At 37.7% G+C, this 24,340-nt stretch overlaps 2 protein-coding genes across 4 annotated transcripts in view; one reads left to right on the top strand and one right to left on the bottom strand.

Annotated features, from left to right (window-relative positions):
* LOC127444237 (uncharacterized) overlaps positions 1–24,340 on the top strand; it is a 188,067-nt gene that overhangs the window by 122,728 nt on the left and 40,999 nt on the right.
* LOC127444160 (adhesion G protein-coupled receptor E1-like) overlaps positions 1–24,340 on the bottom strand; it is a 25,732-nt gene extending 1,392 nt beyond the window's left edge. The window contains exons 1-17 of one of the 3 annotated variants that reach the window (XM_051703387.1): positions 23,839–24,340; positions 16,474–16,545; positions 16,181–16,321; positions 15,680–15,808; positions 13,242–13,364; positions 10,178–10,309; positions 9,967–10,016; positions 9,790–9,879; positions 9,565–9,718; positions 9,330–9,446; positions 7,317–7,543; positions 6,957–7,127; positions 6,657–6,851; positions 1,907–2,124; positions 1,280–1,438; positions 1,031–1,202; positions 132–227 (exon numbers count right to left, since the gene is read on the bottom strand). In XM_051703387.1, the coding sequence (XP_051559347.1) occupies positions 132–227; positions 1,031–1,202; positions 1,280–1,438; positions 1,907–2,124; positions 6,657–6,851; positions 6,957–7,127; positions 7,317–7,543; positions 9,330–9,446; positions 9,565–9,718; positions 9,790–9,879; positions 9,967–10,016; positions 10,178–10,309; positions 13,242–13,364; positions 15,680–15,808; positions 16,181–16,321; positions 16,474–16,545; positions 23,839–23,878 (2,286 nt within the window). In that variant the 5' untranslated portion in view covers positions 23,879–24,340. The remainder of the gene's footprint in view (positions 1–131; positions 228–1,030; positions 1,203–1,279; positions 1,439–1,906; positions 2,125–6,656; positions 6,852–6,956; positions 7,128–7,316; positions 7,544–9,329; positions 9,447–9,564; positions 9,719–9,789; positions 9,880–9,966; positions 10,017–10,177; positions 10,310–13,241; positions 13,365–15,679; positions 15,809–16,180; positions 16,322–16,473; positions 16,546–23,838) is intronic. The other 2 variants (XM_051703388.1, XM_051703389.1) reach the window with 2 other exon arrangements.

Below are 24,340 nucleotides of genomic sequence, written 5' to 3'. Positions count from 1 at the left end.
AAAACAAAAAAAGTTTAAAAACTGGCACAATGGCCAGAGATGTCTGTCTAGTGCATGTTTACATAGAAACGTACAAATGTGTTTGATGTGAACAGCCCCTAAGCATTTATGAACACAAATACAAAATGTACCTGACTGTTACTGGACTGGTTGGTGCTGAATTCTGAATATTTCTTCTCCTTTTGTGAGCACACTCTGCCAATCAGCTTGTAATATTCCTCTCTGACCTGAAGTGGGCAAAACAATATTGACATGGTCACAATTTAACTAGTCTCATCATCAGATAGCATGCCTACGGAAATAAAGTGTACCGTGCTGCTACAATGAGAGCTTTTGGTAAGAACTACTCACAGGTTTTACCAGGTTAGTGGGATTAAATCTTTAAAAGATATTCAGAGTTTAGTTTGGGGCACTTAGTAGAAAGTAAACTAGATATCAGCATTAGTTAGTAGCAGGGGTGTCAAAAGTACCGGTACTTTGGAACCAAGTCGATACTACAATTAAAAAGATGTAACAATACTAGACTTTCTTCAGTACCAGTAGTACAAAGTACCGTATTTTGGTGAAGATTACCTTAGGATCTATGCATCATGAAACAATGTTTACTTTAATTAACACATTCATTAATATTATTTTGGCTGTGGTTTCGAAATTGGCATAACAAATTTATTTCACTGGTTCTGGAACTGACTACTGAAAGTTTGGTATCGTGACAAACCTACTTTATAAATCACTGCATTATTCTTTGTTTTCTGAGTTATCTTTGAAATTTACTTATCACTTTTACATGGACAGTAATTCTGATTAGAAGTCTGCATAGTTCTGGTCATTTTTTTATACAGCAGTCACAGAGAACAGAAATTGTGGTTGGTCACTATGAACACTGAAATAGTGAGAGATGTGCAATTTGCATGAAAGTGCAGCATCTGAGTAAAAGTCTGAAAATTCACAAACAGTGCATTCGGACACAGTGATGTGTGTCGTCTTTGAGGAGCTAGTATACTGTATCTGTATGTGCATTTGTGTGTACCGTTTTGGACAGGATGCAGTGCATGAAGAAGATGAGCGCCCCTTGGAGGCTGTTGAGAATAGTGAAGAGGTATAACATGAACTTAGTTCCTTCTTCCTGAAAGAGGAAGCAGCCAAAAACCCACATCCCTCCAAGAACACACAACTGAGCCACCGCAGTCACTGTAAATCCCCTAAAAATGGCAAGAAAAATGGATTAGAACTTGAATTAAAATATTTAGGAACAAAATAAATACACATCCATACACACCTAATCATGCGCAGTTTGGAGAGGTCTGGATTGAGACTGGAGAATTTTTCAGCCAATTTCCAGACAGTGATGATGAAGCAAAAGCTGTTGAGGATGATGATGATGCAGACGGGCGCAAAGAAACTCCAGATAAAATCACCTTCAAGAGAGAGCCAACAGCTGGAACACACACACATGGAATTATAAATCAAAGATTGACAACATCTGAAGCACACAAACACTTACAATTCATAACAGAACTCAAGTACACGTTGTATTCTCAACGTTGCCACAAGGGGTGCTATATCGAGATTAGTGTAAAATGTCCGCTTCTACTGTGATTTTTTCTTTCAAGTCAACTATTGTCATGGTGGAGCAAAAGTTTGAGGAGAATATTGCTGAGCAAGTTAAAGACAATATATTTATAGCAACTTACTTGAATAATAAAACAGCTAGGTTAATGGCACAGATGTTTGAAGGTAACTCTATCGCCATCACTGAGTTCTGAGGTTTTTTACCACCATGGTAACGCAAGAACGCACGTTGACAATGCACTGGCATTTGCATCTGTGTTCACATACTTGGGTAAAATATGTTTCAGCCTTTCCTAAACTCCAGGACAAAACACTATTGGATGTATACACTCACTGTTGTTCAGTGCCGTATCCCCGTGGGTAGGCGATGGCAGAGATAATAACGATGACGAGAGGGGCTCCGTATCCCACGGCATACAAGTAGAGATGTTTAAGCGTGGTTTGAAACACCAGGACAACCATTCGATACAGCTGCACTCCCTCCAGCAGCATCCAGCAGAAGGCGGCCAAGAAGAAGAAATGGAGCAATCCAGCGACAAACGCACAAGCTCCCTGAGACATACAGAGATGAGTTTTAAGTATGGGAACTCATGTGCCCTTGCCTTACACTGTGCAATTATGTTTGCTTGACAAAGACAAAGGTTTTTCAAAAGATTTACAAAAACTTCTATTAAAATGGATGGTAGAAATTGGAACGCCCAATGGTCAACAGATGTAGAAAGGAAGTCCCAATCACCTTTTACAGTACTGTGCAAAAGTCTTAGGCACATAAGATGTTTCACAAAAACATTTGTCTTAAGATGGTTATTTATATCTTCAGTTTTAGTGTGTCAATAAGAAATATAAATGTTAGACTCCCAAACATTACTTTTGCAAATAGAAAAGATTAGAATAGAAGAACAGGGAGCCCTGCAACAGATGTCATGGCCCCCACAGAGCCCCCACTGAACATCGTGTCAGTCTGAGATTACATAAAGAGACAGAAGCAATTGAGACAGCCGAAATAGATAGAAGAACTGGTGAATTCTCCAAGAAGCTTGAACATCCTATCTGCCAACAACCAAGAAAAACTGTGTCCAGGTGTACCTAGAATTGGTGCTGTTTTTAGCTTTTTTATGTTTACTGGACTTTGTATGACATTAAGTGATAAATAAAAACTATTTATGGCATTATTTTTGAAGACATCCTCACTATGCAACATTTTTCACAAGTGCCTAAAACGTTTGCACAGTACTGTAGATACAGACATTGCCTGTCAATCAACTTGAAAACACTCAAGCGCATTAGCTATACAAGCCTGGAAAATTAAGTGTGTTTTTTTTTGTTTGTTTGTTTGTTTTTTTTTGCATAATCTGAGGTAAAACAGCACAATTATGATTCCAGTGTTGTCAGATTTTACTGCTGATTTGAAATATGTTCTTTAATCGTAATCTTGACCAGCCATTTTTGTGATTTCGGTCTTTCTCCATACTAGTAGACAGGAGCTATACTTTTATGACTGGAAATAGCTTCCCGAGAGCATTCCAAAGATGGACTGTCAGTGGACTGACTTGGTAGAAAGACTTTGGCCAAGACTATTCAAACTCCAACTGTCAATATATTCTAATGTAACGGAACCCACACAAGTCCTTTAAACTGCTTTAAATTGCTCTCCATCTATCTTACTGTCACCCTTTATCCATCTATCACTCAATTAGTCAAATTCTTTTTTGACTGACATTCCCTAACACCCTTGCAAACATATTGCAACACTTATTGCAACCGCATTGCATCTCAGCTCCAGAATATCGTAGATACATGAGGGTGGGCTCTTTTGACTTGGGGCAGCACACTGAGTCCCATCATATGGGCCCCTGGGGGTCCCGATCATATCTTCATCCCATATCATGGGGATAAATAGCTAGTTAGCTAACTACTTTCAGACAAGGTTTTGTCAAGCCAACATCTGTTTGTTTTGACAATCTTTACCTATCTAGTTTTGAAAATAAAGTCCACTAGGACACCACAAATGTCCTCCAGTTCCATTTGGAGATGTTTGGTAACATATAAGAGGAACATGTTAAATAGTCCAGGTGCCAGCACACAGCTTTGCCTTGCTTCAGCTGCACCTTGAAGGGGGCAGACTCTTGTCCCCCTAATGTTACTCAGGCTATCATTCAAACATGAAACTGGGGAAGGATGTTTACAGTTAAGACAACCACGTTCAACTAAAACTTCTTTGGTTTACAGTGTCAAATGCTTTGGTGAGATCAACTAATCCAATTCTCCTGGGGCTGGTTGCACCAGCTATACGTAAATTACAACTTAGCCTAGTTGTGGCATAAATGAGCACTAAGATACAACTTACAAATTAATAAATATTTATGCATTGCACCATTAATCTTTTATAACGTAAAATTATAATGTATCTCAACGTACAAACTAAATATTTACGTAAGCCTCAGCCTATGAATAATGGTTGGAATGAGATGGCAGCCAGATTAGAGTACATCGATGAGATTATCATTGATAATGAAGATAATGAACCGCAAGTTCATCAACGAGTTTTATGAGACAGACATCATCCTTTGGATATTTATGATGATGTGGACATATATCCTCGTTTGCCGTTTAAAAGAGAGGGAATATTGCTGATAACTGACTTGTTAGCGACTGATATCCAACACAAAATAGACTGAAATGGCACACTATCTCCAAGCCTCCAAGTGTGCTTGCATTATGTTATTTTGCCACTTGATCAATGCAAAACGTAATAGGCAACAGCATACAAATTCATGTGAATCAGAAGGTTTTTCATTCACTGAACACTCAAGTCATCTGTGACCCTAGTTTATGTTTTTTAAACTGTGTCGTTAGATGGCCAGGATATAAGAATGACAGCTTTATGCTGAGAACATTGAACATTTGGGAGAAATTTGATTCTGGGGATTATCATGGCATCCTGCTGGGTGATTCTGCCTACATACTAAAAAAGTGGCTGGTGACTCCATACTTAAACCCATCCACACGAGCAGAGGAAAATTCTGCACACACCAAAACACAGGCAACAGTGGAAAGAGGTATTGATGTGTGTAACGGGGTTCACTATGGGCAAGGAGGAGGTGGGAACCGGCAGAACAGTCAACATAACTTTAATGACATAAATTAACTTAAACAAACATAAACACACCAACACACACACAGCGGCCGCATGTGTCTCTCTCTCTCTTGAACTGGCGCCTCTGGCTCGTCTTTATCCCCCTCCCGGCTGATTAGGACAATTCAGCACCGGGCGTGCATCCTCACGGCCCGGCCACGCCCTCCTCCTCGTCACAGTGTGTTAAGGAGGTGGTCATGCCTCCACAGGGGTATGTGACAGCAGATATTTATTTTGTTAATTTGATTGATTTAGACAGGAATGGCTAATATCTTAGATGAAGTTGCACATGCGTACACCTCAATTTTCCTCTCTAGGAATTGCGATGGAGCCGGAGAGAGCAGCAAAGGTGACAGCAGCATGCATTGTACTGCATAATTTGGCCATGCTGTGGAAGATGCCAGCTAATGATCTGGGAGGTGAAGGGATTGAGGAGGTCCCGCATGAAGAGCAATACAGACAAATTCAAGACCCAGAAGTACAAGAGGGTGTAATCTGTAACCGTCAGGAGTTTCATCACACAAAATAATTACACTTAGACTTCACCAAAACACATAATTGTCCTTTTTATAGAACATGTCAATATTTATCAATAAGTCAATACAAGATCCTTTTAATATCTAATGTATTTGTTTTATCTGCATTATTCTTATTATTTTAAATGAATTAATTAAACTTATTAACTTCACTCATTTTTCAGTTTCAATTCAATTTGTATTACTCATCCCACTTGTGAACTGTATCCAATAATCTCTTGAAATGATGCACACAGTTCTTGTTTACAAATTTGAAGTCTGCTGATTGGATAAAAAAAGACATCATTTTATGCAACTATGCATTACTTTACCGAGAGCGTATGACCTACTAGTTAAGGTTTGCGGTAAGAACAGGTGGTGCAACCAAAATTAAGTTGCGACAAACTAACTAGTAGCTACTAAGCCCTTAGTGTGAACATTATGTCCTAACCTAAGTGAGACCTTATGCACAGCTGTTGCAGCCCTACCCTTATGCTTTAAAATTCATACCGACTCTTCTCCTTTCTTACTCACTTTGACATCAGTAGCTTTGTGATATTGTATACCGGTCTATGGAGCATTACCATTGCCAAGACCTAAACAGCAACTCCAAGAAGGGAGATCTCTTGCCACAAACGAACTTTGTTTTCACCTTTGTTTTTATAAATGGTGATAATATTCACATCCCACCATTGTTGTGGGATAATCTCCTAGGGATCTATTACAGAAAAATTCTAATTCTAGTATGCTATTTAATGTTTTGTAATCATGGCGATTTCAGTTAGGATCTCATTCACTTGTCAGATCTTATCTGAAGGAAGTTTCTTGGTTAAATAAGATGCATAGAGTATTCTAATACACCAGTAACCTCATGTTTGGGCTCGTATAGGCTCAAGGTCAAAAGAGTAAGGTTTAAAAGGCTGCATGCTCGACCGTGCGCAAGATGTAATTGTATTGGAAAAAAGAAGTATACCCTAGCCTTTAGAGCTAAGAACATAAGCATGCAGGTATGTGATTGATTGGAAAGCAGCTAGCCTTTAGTTAGCTGCTTCTGTACTAGATGCATCCGTTCTATCAGAAAAGACTTGGGATTATTGGGATTAATACGAACAAAGAAATACTTATATCATTTGACGTAAACCCCGTCTTAAGGTTCCATTCTCTGACACTTGCTTGAACCATCAGATCCTGCTGGAAGTGATGATGGCAGGGAAGCAAAGCTTACTCCTGCCCAGGACGGGACTTTAACTGGTGCTGATGGGGTGGAAGGGGGTGAAAACAACGGAAGTATGCCAACAATGAGAAACACCTGAGCAGGCTTATAAAGCGGAGGCCGTATTGTGATTGGATGAGATGCCTGACAGAATGAATCCTGAGATCTTCCTGCTAGAACTACGCTTCCACCGTGTAGAAGACACTTGACACAAACTCACCCTGTTGTGAGTACTGGAGATCCCGCAGAGGAAGACAAGGTCAGCGATGAAGAGGCACACACTCAGATGGAGGTGGATGCTGTTCCGGGTTCCTTGGATGGAACGGCAGAAGCGGAATGTCAGAATACACAGCAGTAAACAGACTAGAGACAGAACCAAACCCACACGAGTGATCAACACCAACGCAAACGTGTCCTGGAGAAGAGGAAGAGGAAATAAAGGGGAAGGGATTAAGATGGAGGGGTGAATACTGTTACAATGTTGTCAAAATCTGCATCACATCTGAACTGTCCAGTTTACCTTGATGGGGTAGAGTGCCATGAGTACAGCGAAACTGCTCAGGTGACTGCAGGAACACTCTGTATGGGTGTTGTTAGACCACGCCCTCACACAGCCCCGCCCAGACCATGCCCCATGAGTCTCATTCCAATACACACAAGAATAATTCATGACCTTAGACTCCGCCCTCTCCTGAAGAGTAGAGAAGAAAAGAGTTTGTGCCAGCTGACAGAGAAACATCTGCCGAAAGTTCAACCTGCAGTTTTTAGAAATGTGTGAATGTACATACAGTGCAATCCTATAAATGTTTAAAGGTTAATTACTAAGATATGTGTGACTCTAGTTCTTGTGCTGGTATAGATGATGTGCTGGCATCTTTACCTCCACATGTTTAAAGACGAGAGTAACAGGATCAGTCAGTTGTTTAGTTTCTGGATTACTGATGACGGCTGTCACCACTCTCGAGTTGAGTTGGTAAGTAACTTTTCCCTTCTTTGTGTAATATCTCTCACTGCTCTCATCCTCCTGTGATATTCTGCCAATCCCGCTGAAATAATCGCTGGATGTATTTAGATCTTTATAACTGACCAACGCTGCAAATGCAAAACCTAGGAACAAGTGTTAAAACAACATCTAAATGTATTCATGAACATGTATGTTTACAATTTTATGCAAACATATAGTTCCATGTGTGTCCTTATTGTATAGGTTTCTTTGCCATAATTGCAGCTTGATCTCATGAAAATTAAGGGACTGCGGTGACATTTTTGCAAATTGACATTGCATGGTTCATTACGCATATCGTGGCAGTTCCGATGTGAAATGTCCACTGCGTGGCACTAAAAGCGAGTAAAATTTTCTTCCAAACAGATGAGGTTTTTAAGGTTAATGCTCTATCAAGTTTTAAATCAACGAAACCAACTCCCCTGCCCTAAATCTTAAACCTAAACCTAACCGATAGTGTCAGAAAAAGCTAATTTAAGATGAAAAATAAGTAATTGTTGGATACTGCCACGATACGTACAATGAGCCAAGTAAAAAACCTTTTGCAAAAAGATAGGTATAGTAACGTGATTCTATGAGACCAGGTTATTCACTGCCTGGCCAAAAAAATAAATTTAAAAAAATTGCATAATCTAATATTTATTTGGACAACCTTTAGCTTTGATTATGGTGCGCATTCGTCATGGCATTGTTTCGACAACATTGCAACGTCACAACATTTATTTCCATCAAGAGTTGCATTAATTTTTGCCCGAGATCTTGTATTGATGATGGGAGAGTCGAACCACTCCGTAAAGTCTTCTCCAGCACATCCCAAAGACTTTCAATGGGGTTAAGGTCAGGACTCTATGGTGGCCAATTCATGTGTGAAAATGATTCCTCATGCTCCCTGAACCACTCTTTCACAATTTGAGCTGATGAATCTTGGCATTGTCATCCTGGAATATGCCCGTGCTGTCAGGGAAGAAAAAATCCATTGATGGGATAACCTGGTCATTCAGCACATTCAGGAGGTCAGCTGACTTCATTTTATTGCCGCTTAACGTTGCTGAGACTAGACCTGACCAATTGAAGCAATCCCAGATCATAACACTGCCTCCAGAGGCTTGTACAGTGGGCACTATGCATGACGGGTGCATTCATGCACTTCCTTTCTTACCCTGACGTGCCCATCGCTTTGAAATAGGGTAAATCTGGACTCATCAGACCACATGACCGCTTTCCATTGCTCCACAATCCAATCTTTATGCTCTCTAGCAAACTGAAGTAGTTTATTCCAATTAGTCTCACTAACTAGTGGCTTTCTTGTGTCCACACAGCTGTTTAGTCCCAATCCTGTAAGTTCTCGTCACACTGTGCATGTGGAAATGCTCTTACTTTCACTATTAAACATAGCCGTGAGTTCTACTGTCGATTATTTACGATGTGACTTCAAGCGTTTTAGTGATCTCCGATCACGATCATTCATGATTATGTTCTGACCACATTTCTTCCATGAAGCTGACGGTTCACCGCTATCCTTATAGGTTTTAATAATGTGTTGGACAGTTCTTAACCCAATTCCAGTGATTTCAGCAATCTCATTAGTTGTTTTCTTTGCTTGATGCAGGCCAATAATTTCTCCTTCTGAAACACAGTAACATCTTTTCCACGACCACGGGATACGTCTTCCGACATGGTTGTTTAAGAAATGAGAAGCTACACACTGCATCAGTTAGGGTAAAAGAATTATTGCCAGCTGAAATGCATTAATCACTGCAATAATGATCCAATTACAGGCTCTTAAAGTATCTGCTTATTTAAATCCAAACTGCAATTTTTATTGTATTTTTATTTTTTTAATTTTTTTGGCCAGGCAGTGTATAGGAGTGTGCATGTGTGTATTTGTACCTGGATATGATTCCCCGGCTGCTGTTTCCCAGCTTGTGTTGAAGTGGGCGGAGTCCGTGCTCAGAATGACACTCCCAGTAGGAGGAGTCTTGCCTTGCCTAACTGCCACTTCAGCATCTATACATATGAAGATATTATAATACAGCTGCTTTCAGTGCTGCTATAATCTTAATTAAACACATACACAGTTCAGTTTGAATTATAACCGGTATGGCCTGGTGTCCAACTATCTTACAAGTGTTATGTGTCTCCATCCTGGTTACAGGTTCTTTGAGCTGTGGTCCAATCAGATGCATGCTGTTCTCTACTGTGCCAAGAAACTGACTCAATGTGTCACTGTCAGCAAGATTTCCCTCCGATAGCAGCTGATCCACAGATGTAAACAGATTCTGTGGAGTCAAACTTTGTGAGTACTATGTGAGTGTATCATGTACATTGTCTATGAGTGTTTGTGTGTTACCTCCAGTAACACTTCTCCCAAGTTACGGTCTCCATCTGGATCTCTCAGAGTCTCACAACTCTTCATTAACAGTGACCGCAAACTCTTCAACTACAACAGACACACAAATTCAAGTCAGTGAGTGTGTCTGTCTATCTTAATCATATTAATAATCACAAGAAGGGGTATAAATTCTACCTTTTCAGGTGTGTTTTGTGTTTCAGCCTCAAATTGCTCACAGGTAATTTCTGTAAATGAAAAAAACTAAAGATTAAAAAGAGCAAACAGGAGACAGTGATTTTATGCGTTGATTACTAAATACTGCATAATGAGCAACCTTAAAATATATCAGTTTGATGTATGTGTGTTTGGTTCATAACAGACACTGTTATAATAACAATACACTCACCTATGCATTTTGACTGGTCGTTGCCATAGTTACTGTAACCATGGTGACATTTGCAGATATAGCTGCCTGGATGATTCTGGCAATCAGCATGTAAGCCACACAAACCTGATTGATTTTTACACTCGTCAATGTCTATAAGAGAGTGAGAGATTTTTTTTCAGTTATATTAATGTATATGCTTATGAATTTTTTTTTTTAATTAATTATCTAAGCTTCTAAAGCTTCAAGTTAGAAATGTGCCTACATCAACATCCTTGTTGTCATGGAACAACATTCCAATTAACTAATCAGATTTTAGGGTTAAGGTTTGGGGCTTGAACAACATTCTTGTCAACCAAACATTTCAAGGTATTATATTTTCACACTTTTTACATAATTTGGCAAAATTACAGCTTGATTGGAAATGATGACCCAATACAAATATTTGGACCCACTTTATATTAAGGGTCTTTAACTATGATGTACTTAAATCTGAAGTATGTAACTTGTGTTAAAATACTTTCTTCTAACTTTGCTTAATATGCAGGGACAACTTTAAGTAAACCGTTCATAGCTTCATTTTCCAGAAAACTATGAACACTGTGTCTCTCTGGAGCTATACAAATTCCTGTGTTTGTTTTGAGTGACCGGCTTAGACCCCGTCCTCCAAAATTACTGACTGTTTGAACAACAGTACATGAGGGGTGTATTTTTGAAAACATTGTTTATTTTTGCAATTCAATTTGATAGCGCTAGTAGCAATAAAATTGCATACTTCATCTTTAAGCATTTGCTACAATGTTCTTATTATGTACATTTGTGTTGTTGCATTGTAATTACATTTAGAGTACCTGCATTCAATTACATCTGTAGTTACACTGTTAACCTAACCCAAATCATCCCCCTAAATATACCTGTATCTCAACCCCAGTAGCAGCAAATGTGAATTTTATGATAACTTTGCAGAACAATATGTAGTTAAACAATAAGTACATTGTATTGTATGTATTTTAATGTTAGTACTTAGTAGTCACAGTAAAGTCACTTTATATAAAGTGGGAGCAAATATTCTGCTCACAAGTGACATTTTACTTAATTTTTATTTGTTTTCTTCAAACATCAATTGTCTCATATTTCACTCCAAGCATGCTCTTTACTGACACATGTGTCCATTGGTTAGCAAGTAAAAGCTCAAATTGTGTAAGACTGGCACCAGGATGTCTACACCCAAAAGGCGCAATTTTCGGTAAAATTCAAAGAACTCTGTGAGAATCAACGTCATAGAACTCTCTCACAAAAGCTGAAATCTACACCTGAATATCACCACATGTGATAAATTGCAAATCACCTTGCTGCCCCCTCTCTCCCCCTTCTCTCCTTCAACAGCTCATGACCAACACAAAGACACAAGATTTATATGTAAAATATAACAAATACCATGAAAACAAAGAATGCAACTGTATGTGTTTGATATCATTTAAGAGGTCTCTGTGCGACTGGTATAGTGGTCTCTTTCCAATGTTGATAAAACTAATGGTAACAAAGTTATAAGGTCTTTGTCAAATACTGCATAATTCTGGAGGTCTATCCCCCTCCTTCACCTACAATTTAAATGATCTCCTGTATGTTAACAAGGTTAAACCCCAGGAAGTCAAGAACCCATTCACCCCCAAATTCTCATTGTTCAAAGGATAATACCATTTGGTGCACAATGTTTATTCTGTCTGGGTATTTAAATAAAGTTGGCAAGAAGCTCGGGGAGTCTGTATTCAGATCTCCCATACTGTCGCTGTATGTAGTTTCTATTTGCCAAGTATGTTTCTCTGACTTATATCTTATTTTTAGGGATATTTGTTTATTATGATAATAAGTTAAATTGGGTTTGATTGAATTCTTGTAACAATGTTTTATATCTACCTGGCAAATAAATTGTTATTATTTGATTTATTCTGAATTCTTCCGAAATCATTTGTGACCGGTAGATTGTTTTAAGATACTGTTTGTTACCGCAAGTATGAGACCAGGATAAGACCATTACTGAAGCTTAATGATAGGAGAATCCATGTAAGACTTCAGTCACTGTTTATCGTCCGTCATAGCAAGTTGTGTGTACGTGTCTAAGCGATGGTATCATGTGATTATGAGAGAAGCCAAATCAGATGATATTTCGATTACCCTACAACCTCTGACAATGAACTGAACTGGCTCGCTTGTGATGTGAGATCCTCGTAATTGAAATAACGGCCGGTGTGAGACTCTAAGCGACATTCAATTATTGATTGAAAGGACAAATTAAAATTAAGATGATTCAGAGTAATCAATAACTTAAAAAGATCAAATTAAAATAATGATCAGAAGTTAATAAGAGCTGTAATCTAAACTAGAGGTCAACTTAAATTGGAGTCAGATGAATATAAAATTGGAGTCAGATAAAATGAATAACGGAATCAATTTGTAAAGTGTAAATTAACAATAATTGCTTTACTTCAGCACTCAGAAAAGACAGAACAACGCAGAGACCTTCAAGGGGCCATTCTATTGGAATTTGACATCGGAACAAATAGTTTGGTTTTTTACCCCTTTTACAATTGTTTGGTGTGGTGGAAATGACGCGACAACTGTGGGACCGTCGTGATTTTTGAAAAATGTATAGAAATCATTTTCACTAAATAAATATCGAAATGCTTAATATTTATTGATCATAGTTTTAAACATGTAATAATTAGTATTTTTATCATGTATTTTCATAGTCTAATATTGAAAGTCTGGGTCTGGGACGAGACTAAAACAGTCAGATCTATACATAAAAGACATTTGAAAAGTACCACAAATAAATGAATGATGAAGGCCTGGTGAAAAGTTTCCAAATTAAAAAGTTTTAATGTAACCTTCATATTACAAAAAAAGTGTGCAAAGTTGAAGAAACTATATTAAAATATCATTTTAATGAAGATTCACTGTTAGTAATGACATGAAGACCCACAGCACAAATAAAGCTCATGTGTTAAGTTGTTGTCATAAGTATTATTAGTATTATTATTGTGGTTATGAGTATTATTCGTATGATCAGGATACTGGTCCTCACCTTCACAGCTGGAGTTCTTCTCATTTTTATAGAAACCTGAAGAACAGCTGCAGAAGAAACTGCCAGGTGTGTTAGTGCAAGTGCTGTGAGCTCCACACACTGACAACTCACACTCATTCACATCTGCAGCACACACACACACACACACACACACACACATACACACACACACGTTTCATTTAGAAGCAAGCAAAAGTTAATGTGTCCACACATAAACACACATGAGTACATGACAGAGGTTTTTCACAGTTGTGAAAGATGACAGATTTAATGGACACTGCTTTACAATGTAAATTAGTTTCGTCAAGTCAATTTAAGGAAAATATATGATTTAATATGAATGAACGTTACATTTATGTAGCACTTTTCTGACACTACACTCAAAGCACTTTACACAGTGAACAGAGGACTCTCCTAAACCACCACCAGTGTGCAGCATCCACCTGGATGATGTGACGGCAGCCATAGTGCGCCAGTACGCTCACCACACACTAGCTATTGGTGGAGAGGAGAGAGGAGAGTGATAGAGCCAATTAATGGATGGGGATTATTAGGAGGCCATGATTGATAAGGGCCAATGGGGGGAATTTGGCCAGGACACTGGGGTTACACCCTTACTCTTGGGATTTTTAATGACCACAGAGAGTCAGGACCTCGGTTTAACATCTCATACGAAGGACAGTGCCTTTTTTACAGTATAGTGTCCCTATCACTATACGGGGGCATTAGGACCCACACAGTCTGCAGGGTAAGCACAACCTGCTGGCCTCCCTAATACCTCTTCCAGCAACAACCTTAGTTTTTTCAGGAGGTGTCCCATCCAGGTACTAACAGGCTCAACAAGCTCTGATTCTTCTGTTTTATAATCTAATTGAATTGTCAGAATTTGCAGTTAATTTCTGTTTCTCGATGTTCATTTTCTTGACATTATTATGCGTTTACTTGGAGTTATTACATTTGTATGTTTGAAATAAATTATTGGTAGAAAAATGCTTATTCTGTGTTTTCTCTTTGTAACACCATGGTCAGGTTTGACTGGAAACATAATGACATTAACTGCAAAAAACTGACACTTCAGTCCATTTTAAAATGCTAAACACTGACAAATAATAGTCTGATAATGTCTAAATATATCTTGTGATAAAATATAAAATTAGCTTACAACAAGTCATCAGACTACACAGTATGTGTCTACAGTCATCTACTGGCTGTTATTGACATGACATCGTTTTCAAGTCACATTCTCATATTTGCTTCATGTTTCAACTTATAGAAGTGTAGGTTCTGAATGTTATTTTATTTTTTTCAAAAATGTTCTTATTTTTATATGCAAATTAATGGTAAAATGTAGACATTTTAATGTATACAAGATACAAATAGCATAAACTCCCAAAAGAAATGCATAATTTTATTGTTCTTCAGGGAAGAAAAAATGGTATCATTGTCATCATCATAAATAAAAGGGTTACACATCTGACCCTTCCAGTCAAAAATGACCACGAATACCAAAGAGAGGTGCCCTTTTTGAATACCATAGGAGGGTTAAAAAATAGTTTTAACTTTAATAAAAGCAGTCCATTGAGATGTTAACACATGCAACGCACATTTCTTAAGACAAAAATTAGTTTTTTACAGTATATATAACAAACAGTTAACCAAGGACATAAAGTTTGTAAGTTACTCAACATTTATTTCCAAATTGCTTTACAGTTAGTCATACACTGTTTGTACCACTGAGCTTTCAGAAATCACATCACGTGCAGGAATCTGTATTATTTAAGTGTTGTATAAACTGCAAAAACTGAACATAATGTTATACCATATTTTTTCTTTAATTAAACTAGTTAATTTACCTTGTAATGCTGTTATGAAAATTTATAGAATTTCCCAGGTAATTAAAAGTTACTAATCTTGTGCACTTTATACCTTGTCCTAAAAAAGTGGTTCAAGCTTCAGTTTAGTGTAATTATTAAAACTATCCAATAACTATGTTTGTAATGGCATACTACTTTGCTACTTGTACAATTTTTGCAGTATTCAGTATGCATACTTTTTCTAAATGCATTATTTACTGGTATGACCAACTACATTTTCCAAAATAAACATCCATAGCACACTGCAAGGAATACTGTATTCTATAATGCAGTGTGCTCGACTTGATTTCCAGTGTAAATTTGGCATGCAACGTAATGAAGTCATGTGACAACAAATGAATGACGGATGGAGAGAATCAAGGTCAGAAATGAATAAGGGTTTGGAGCAAATATGCTACCCAAAATTACAAAAATACCCCCAATATTTAAAATGTGAGGACAAAATATGTCCTTAGTTCTTTGGTTAGATGGTGTAGAAGTCAAATACAAATGTGTCAGATTAAAACAAATTGTCTAATGTGATTGGTAAGTAAAATATAAAGCAAGAACATTGAGAACGGTTACCTGTACATTCTGAGTCTCCTCTTGTTTCCCGGTATCCATATGGACATTCACATCTGTGTGAGCCAATGGAGTTCACACACACCTTACCAATGGAGCACTCAACTGTTTTCTCAATACACTCATTTATATCTGCGGAGGGACAGCAGTTGGCATTAATTCTATAGTATTACAGAATACAATATATAATATAATATATAGGGTTTTTATTTAAAGTGTTGATTTAGTGCGATTAATTCTATAAACACAGGACAAGTTCTTAACATCTGGACAAGCACAACAGAATGTAGCAACCTCAAGGTACAAATTTCAAAGTTTCCACTACTTGACACAGCATCCTAAAAACACAACAGCAATGATGCCAATTCCAATGACTTTTTAACTATTCGATATATTGCAATCTGAATTATTCTATTTATTATATATAATATTTAGAAGTAGTTTGTACTACAATTGATTGACAGCCCTTAATATGATATAATACAATATAATCCTCGTTCTTACCTATACACTCTCCATCTATTGTTGTGAAATTGTAAGTAGTCGTTGATCGGAACCCGTCATTACAGTTGCAGTAGTAACTTCCAACTGTATTTATACACTTCGAGTTATTACCACAAATATTGCTCTCACACTCATTCTCATCTGAGACAGAAAACAAAGAGTTAGAGAGACATTTGAGATGAATCTCAGAGAGTCAAGTCATTGCTTTCACAGTTACAATACTAATAAAATTCATTATTTTGTAACATACAGACCGTTAACTGTGTGTATTAAAAACAAAAAGTGCTCATTACCATGACAGCCACTTTTAGATTCCTGATATCCAATACTGCAGCTACTAGATCCACTAGTGTGCAAGGACAGACCTGGTGAAGACAAAAATAAGCTATGAAATATACTTTTTCTGTACATACATCTTATCTGTCTGTCCATCTATTCTTCCATCATCTATACAACCATGCACATCTCGTGACCAAACGTTATAATGTTTGAACCAGTGAGGTTTAATGTTATCAATGTAGCCGTCATATCGGTTTTCAGCATGGGTTATGGACTTTATCAATGATTTGAGAGTGAGTAATGACTTAAATTACAGTCTGTGTTAATACAAATCATACACCAATGAGCCAAAACATTATGACCACCTACATAATATGCTGCCACCAAAACAGCGCCGACCCACCGAGGCATGGACTGTACAAGACCCCTGAAGGTGTCCTGTGGTATCTGGCACCAAGACATTAGCAGCAGATCCTTCAAGTCCTGTAAGTTGTGAGGTGGAGCCACTGTGGATTTGACTTTTTGGTCCAGCACATACCACAGATGCTCAATTGGATTGAGATCTGGGGAATTTGGAGGCCAGGTCAACATCTTGAACTCTTCATCATGTTCCTCAAACCATTCCCGAACAATGTGTGCAGTGTGGCACGGTGCATTATCCTGCTGAAAGATGCCACTGCCATCAGGGAATACCACTGCAATGAAGGGGTGTACCTGGTCTGCAACGATCTTTAGGTAGGTGCCACGTGTCAAACTGATGTGTCCACGTGTGTGTCCACATGAATGGTCGGACCCAGGGTTTCCCAGAAGAACATTGCCCAGAGTATCACACACTGCCTCCATCGGCTTGTCATCTTCCCACAGTGCATCCTAGTGCCATCACTTCACTTAACAATTTGGCCCTCTTCAAAGTCGCTCAGGGCTTTACTCCTGCCCATTTCTCCTGCATTCAAAATGATGAGTGCAAGAACTGATTGTTCACTTACCATCTAATGTATCCAGACCTTGACATGTGGCCATGTTAGGAGATGATCAACGTTATTTGCTTCACATGTGAGTGGTCATAATGTTTTGGATCATCAGTGTATGCCTTCAGACTACTTTTGGTGCTTTTTTTAGTGAGTCTCTATCAACTACTAATGTATTTCTACCATTTATTTTAATGAAAAGTGGTCAGTCTCATCTAAATTTTCTCTGATTGAATTCAGCCAAGGGGACATTGTGTTCCACAGGAAAAAGTCAAGTGCAAAAAAAGGTTGACCAATAGTGGATTTTGCTGATACCGATAACTAAGGCTGATAACCAGTAAATTGGCAGATAGTTTTTGAAATCTATTTATAGAATGTTAAAACATTTTCTAAGTCTTTCCTTACAATGACGTGCACAGACATAGTGAGTCCAAAATTTACGAAATCCCAGATGCAGTTTATTGTGCAACCAAAATCCCAATAATAACCAACAAAAATGAAGATTTGGTGCATAATGTGGGACTTTTGTCTATAAAAAACCCTGGAATACACTTATTTTTAGGATTCTTATTTTGTAACGACAGAGACTTGGCTCCACAATGCTCTATATTTAAAGCTGAAATATGTCATTTCTGCGACACTAGCGCCACTGAATGGAATTGCAAAAATGAACAATGCTTTCAGAACAGCTTTCTGAATACCACCTGTTGTTCAAACAGTCAGATAGTCCTGGGTCTAAGCAGGTCTCTCAAAACAAACAGGAATTTTTACAGCGCCACAGAGACACAGTGTTTACAGTTTTTGTGAAAATTATCCTATAAATTGCTTAATTATAGTTGCATATTAAGCTGAGATAGAAGAAAGTATTTTAACACTGAAACATTACATACTTCAGCTTTAAGTAGTTGCCAGATGCCTATGGATGTTATGTGTAAATATACCGAACTATGGGCAAAAAGCAACTATCGGCACCGATTAATCTGTAAAACCGATATATCGGTCTACCTCTAGTTTGGAACAACGTGAGTGGGAGTAAATGATGACCGAATTGTCATTTTTGGGTGAAATATCCCTTTAAGTTTATATAAAAGAATGACTGCACACGGATACATACAGGTATAGTATAAGTGAAAGTCATTTTGAAGTAAAAGTGAAATGACTCAAAATGACGTCCCGTCAGGCTAATTTAAACGTTGTAACTTTTGTAAATGAGTTACTACATAATAGAAATATTGAGGACAAACTTTTCTTATTAAACATTATTTTATTATTCAAACTGATCAATTTCCATCCTTCCACTAGAAGAACAGCTGTTTCATAGCTGTTACTATATTGTGTATTTTAGCACAACTGGAACACTGACCAATCAGCATCAAGGACTGGAACTATTCATTTTATATTGTTTTAAATATAAAAACACTTTAATTTGATCTAATTTTCTCTACAAATACTTGACATCGAGTCACTATTTCCATTCACACGCTACCAACACAAATAACCTCAACTCACAAACTAATGTCTACGTGTTCAGGAAACCACAGAGACGCAACTCACATCGTGTATGCTGCACTTTTGTGTTGCAATGTCTATTGTCTATAGCTGTACTGTACTTTCTGTTCATCTGCTGGACGAGAGAGCACTTTGACACCATTTTCATGGTCAATTTGTCACTGATTCTCTGTTGACACCTAAGGTGTTTTTCTAGGTAATCACAGAGTTACAGATATCACGCCTGGTTTTCCATTCTGCAACTTCATCTCTCGCACTCGCATCACTGATGCTTTGTTTCAAAGTGTTGATTATTTCATGCTGAACTTAAACAATTCTACATTTATCAGGACACACAGATCACTAGCTCAGTGAGGTAGCTGCAAATCACAAACTGAAACTCAAATCTCACACAAAACACAGTAAACTCTTTATTCTGTCACTGAAATTAACCAAAACTTTAAATACACATATTTCTAGTATGCGTCTATATTTCATAATTAATTGTTTGTTGAACTCACATGAAGAAACAAAGTGTGTGCCATTTGGAGCAATTGATGTTTCATTCGTCATTGCTGTTACAAAAGCAAAAACTTCCCGTCAGTGGCCCCCGATGACCCCACAAGGCCTTGACTCATTCTTGTATTTGATGTATAAGGTCAAAGGATGGATTTGTCACTTAAACATTCTCACTTTTTTATATGTGTGTTTGCACTCTCAACTTAAGATAGTAGTAGTTTTTTTTCTGATAAGAGGATTTTAACATGTAACTTAAAGAGCAAACCGAAGCAAAAGATCTGAAACAGAGCGATAGAATCAGACAGAAGATTTGTGGAGGTGAGAAGATCCAGAAAGACAGGGTCAGATGTTTCCGAACATCTGCTCTGCATTTGTGTGGGTTTTTGGGATCAGGCAGCATTTTCCTCAGATTTATTATTTCCTTTGATTGCTTTTTGTCTCTGAATACTCAAATCTCCAAATAAAACAAAATGGTTTCCCAGCAGACAAGCACTCAGAACCTCTAAAACCAGCAAACAGACCAGCCTACCAGTCTGGGAGCACAGCTTAAACCAGCCTGAACATCTTAGGCTAGATTAAGATTTTTAGCAGGAGTATGAATATTCAATAATGTTGGTGCTGCTATGTTACCAAAGAAACACAAGTGATATTTGAGTAAATAATGCAGTAGGCGACTCAAACATTGTGTGCCGTAGAGGAGTTTCATCAGACAGGAAGTTTCTCTCAACACTCTGTGGTGACACTGTGGGTATTTTGTTTCTATGGTTTTCACAGTAACACCTCACAAGCCTTACCATGGCCGGGTCTAAGATTGCCATTATTACCTTCCTGAAACTTCTGACACCTTTGGACCAAGGCCAAAACACGATCAACGGGGGCCAACCCAAGCAAAACTTTCAAGGATGGGCACCCCCCGGTTAAGAGTTGATCACCCTAAAGACTAAAATTATATTTTTATATTTTAATTTTATAAAAGCATTTGCGTTAATTCTTCTGTTAAAACTTGTGTATTATTCGAGCTGTAAAGTTGTTTACAAAAGTTTTTGGGGGGATTTCAGGGTTTGTGGTGTTAAAGTTGTAAAATTGGCTTTAACTTTTCACAGAAAAGGTTAGTAAGTGATTTTATCACACTAAAATCACATTATACATAATGTTAACATCTTGTGTCTATACTTTTGAAACAGTGAGTATTTTAACGTTTACGGGTTGGCTGCATTGACTTCCATTGTAAGTGTCTCACTGGAACACACATTTGTGCTTTTTTTAAAGAAAAGAACCCCTTAAATTTTCCTTCTGCCTACCCCAGATGGACATTGAAAAGAAAGTTAGTTTATCTTATTAACTAACTTAAAACAGCAGACGAATCAAAAATAGCCAATTAAACTGTCAAATGTACAAAATCTACATCGAACTATGGAAATCCACAAGGGACAAAACCTGTTTGTTTTGATTTTATCACATTTTAAAGTACATTTTTAGTAGATCTGAGGTTTGTGGGAACTTGTAGCTTTAGTTTCAGTAATATATAAAGATTCTCTATATAAATGACACCCCACAGATTAGAGGTCGACTGATATATCAGATTTACTGATTAATCGTGGCCGATAGTTGTGTTTTTTAACTATCAGCTATCAGAAAAAAATCAGCTGCAATAGTTTTCGATAGTTACTTTTGGCTTCATTTCTCCGTGGCCGGCGCTGGAGGATTCTACAGTCTGAACTCCTTAGTTCAACAGTACAATGGCACCTCTATACCAGTGTTTCCCAACCTTTTTTCTGCCACGGCACACTTTTTACAACATTCTATGGCACACCACTATCCCACACAGGCTAACCATCCTCAATATTTTTCCTTTTCAAGAACTTGTCCATGTTTTCTGTCCATCTTAGTAGTGTGTTTACTTGTAATGTTTGAAATTCAGCTATGCAAAAAAAAAAGGTAGGCTACGCTGTGTGATGTCACAGGTGTAAAGTATGTAAGTACTTTCATTACTAAATGGGTAAAGAAAAAACAACAAATTAAAGGGATGCAAACTCACGAGGGGTGAAAAAGGTAAGACAATCACTGGTCCACGAAAACATTTTCTGGGGATATATTTTTTAAAGAATAAGATAAAAGCACCAATTCCAGCTATTTTAGAGATTCATGTTTATTCAAGTTTACAATTGTGCAGAATTAGCTGCAAAATAAAGAGTATTTTGGTGAGGCTTGCTTCTGTTTCACAAATTTCTTCAATTTTATTATCTGATTAGTTCAGTGACCCCTTCTGGAAATGTCACTAGGTGGTAACAAATAAGCATCTTATGTGCTATGAGTCAGTGAATCATTTTCAGTCTATAGTCTATAGTCTTCCTTCAGTCGGAGCATTATTTTTCATCCAAAAAGACAACAATAATAGTCTAATAATAGTGAGTTCCTTCTCCTCTTTTAAAACTTGCATGACTATAAATCTACTGACGTCAGTATAAGAATTATAAACACAAAGCAGATCTACGGTATCATTTTCCTACAGTATTTAAACTGCTGAGCATGACTTTTATCAGAAAAGACCTCAATAATAGACAAATAATAATCATTTGGAGTTTCAATAATGTTCTTTCATCATTGTAAAGCTCATTTCACATGAGTTGAGTCGAGGCGTCAATGTATTTTGTGGAATTTGATAATTTTCCATGGCACACCTGACAATCTTTCAGTGGTTGGGGAACACTGTGACAGAGGTTCAAATGAAAACAATCCGTGTGGAGTTTGTTGTGCAACATGACTAAGCTATTCATAGAGATGGGAGCTTTAAAAGTGGGTTTAAAACATTGACAGGGAAAAGCCAAGGTATGTACATAATACACATTATTATTATTGTCATGGTACAATAAATCAGTCATTTAAGAAAACCAAAGGTGGTTTGATTATTAATTTGTTTATAACTAATCGCTGCACTGGAAAACTGCATTTCCGACAAGGTGGAGAGGATGTTAACATTAAAGCTAACATTAGCTGTTCGAATGGTTAGAAAAATGTTACGAGGATGGAAACTGCTTTCCTTTGCTCCTAATACACTGTTTTGAATTTAAAAAAGTCACTTATGAATTCTTGCAGATCCGTTGAGGGTCACATTTAACCTGTAATATTTTAATGAATATTTTCATTAATTTCAGATGACAAAGGCTTTGAAGAAGGTACCAGCGTGGGAGAAATGTATAAAGTATTGCCATTGAAAGTGATTCTCCACATTGAGTGGAAAGTTTCCATTCATATTATCCATTTTAAAAACTATCGGCCGATTATTCGGCTATCGGCCTGTTTTCACAGATTAGTTATCGGTATCGGCAAAACCCACTATCGGTCGACCTTTATCACAGATGTAACATTTAAACTTTTTTTATTATGAAATATACAGTATTTTATTCCAATATTTAAAAGATGACCCCATACGTATCCACCCCAAATATCCACTGATCCCAGAGTGTACCGATCACTTTTAACTTAAACCTCACAGCGATAAAGGAATGAGTAAAATCACAGTACACATAAAGTAAAATCTTTGCTCATTATTAGTGTCATCTAACCTTCCTCTGGTCATGTCTTTGAGACTATTCATTATACTGTGATGTGAACTACATGTATGATGTCTCTGCCGTTAATGGAGATTTCAAACATCATCCAGCTTAAAGAATAGAGGGGGCCTGGGTAGCTCAGCAAGTAAAGACACTGGCTACCACCCCTGGAGTCGCTAGTTTGAACCCAGGGCGTGCTGAGTGACTCCAGTCAGATCTCCTAAGCAACCAATTGGCCCGGTTGCTAGGGAGGGTAGAGTCAAATGGGGATAACCTCCTCGTGGTCACTATAATGTGGTTCTCACTCTCAGTGGGACGCATGGCGAGTTGTGCGTGGATGCCGCGGAGAATAGCGTGAAGCCTCCACACGCACTATGTCTCCGTGGCAACGCGCTCAACAAGTCACGTGATAAGATGCACGGATTGACGGTCTCAGACACGGAGGCAACTGAGATTCGTCCTCCGCCACCCAGATTGAGGCGAGTCACTACACCACCACGAGGACTTAGAGCGCATTGGGAATTGGGAATGCCAAATTGGGAGAGAAAAAAAAAAGAATAGAGTCTTTGTGCAACACACATAGATTTATGTCTGTCTGTGTATGTCTCATCATACCACCAATTCACCATAAATATGACACACATTGCATGCATCATCACAATTTGCACAGATTCATATTCTATTAGAAGTCATTAAATTAGTAATATGTGGCTGGATTGCATCTGTTCAAATTAAAATTTGTGTATAAATAATTCAAAGGAAGATGGCCTGCACATGCAAATGAATAAAATGAAAATATATTACTGCACACATGCACAAAGACATAAACACAGTGAAACAATCTACTCACCCAAAAGAAGAACAACCAAAAGTGTCCATTTTAGTTCCATATTAGAATATAATGTAAAAACTCCTGGTTTCTAATGACTAATGTCTGTTTGGAAACTTGTGCTGTGAATATGAAATTCCCAAAGGAAACCTGTAAGACATCAGAATTTCCCCTTGGTCTCTTTTTATGTCCTATAGTCTTCAGACCATTTAAAACTCTGTCTGTCTCTTTCACAAAACCTTTGTAATGTGTTCCTCCTTTTCTGTTTCAAATAAGTTGAGTCACCTCCTCTTCTCACTGTGAAGAAGCTGTTTTTAAATGGATGTTTTCTATTTTTTTAAATGTTTCATTCAGTTTCCTAGTTGAATCCTCTGTCCTCCTCGTCTTTCACTTCGGTTTCTGTTCTCTATTTATCTTAATCTGCACAGTTTGAGAATTTCCACTGCTTTCTTTTCTTTTTCCACTCGTCTGATATGCCTCGGTCACTCGCTCAGATGTGTGTGCTACTGGGTGAGGAGACAGA

This window comes from Myxocyprinus asiaticus, chromosome 7 (genome assembly GCF_019703515.2).
Source record: "Myxocyprinus asiaticus isolate MX2 ecotype Aquarium Trade chromosome 7, UBuf_Myxa_2, whole genome shotgun sequence".
NCBI lineage: Eukaryota > Metazoa > Chordata > Actinopteri > Cypriniformes > Catostomidae > Myxocyprinus > Myxocyprinus asiaticus.
The sequence above is the reverse complement of the archived record's forward strand: the minus strand, read 5'-3'. Positions and strand labels throughout refer to the sequence as shown.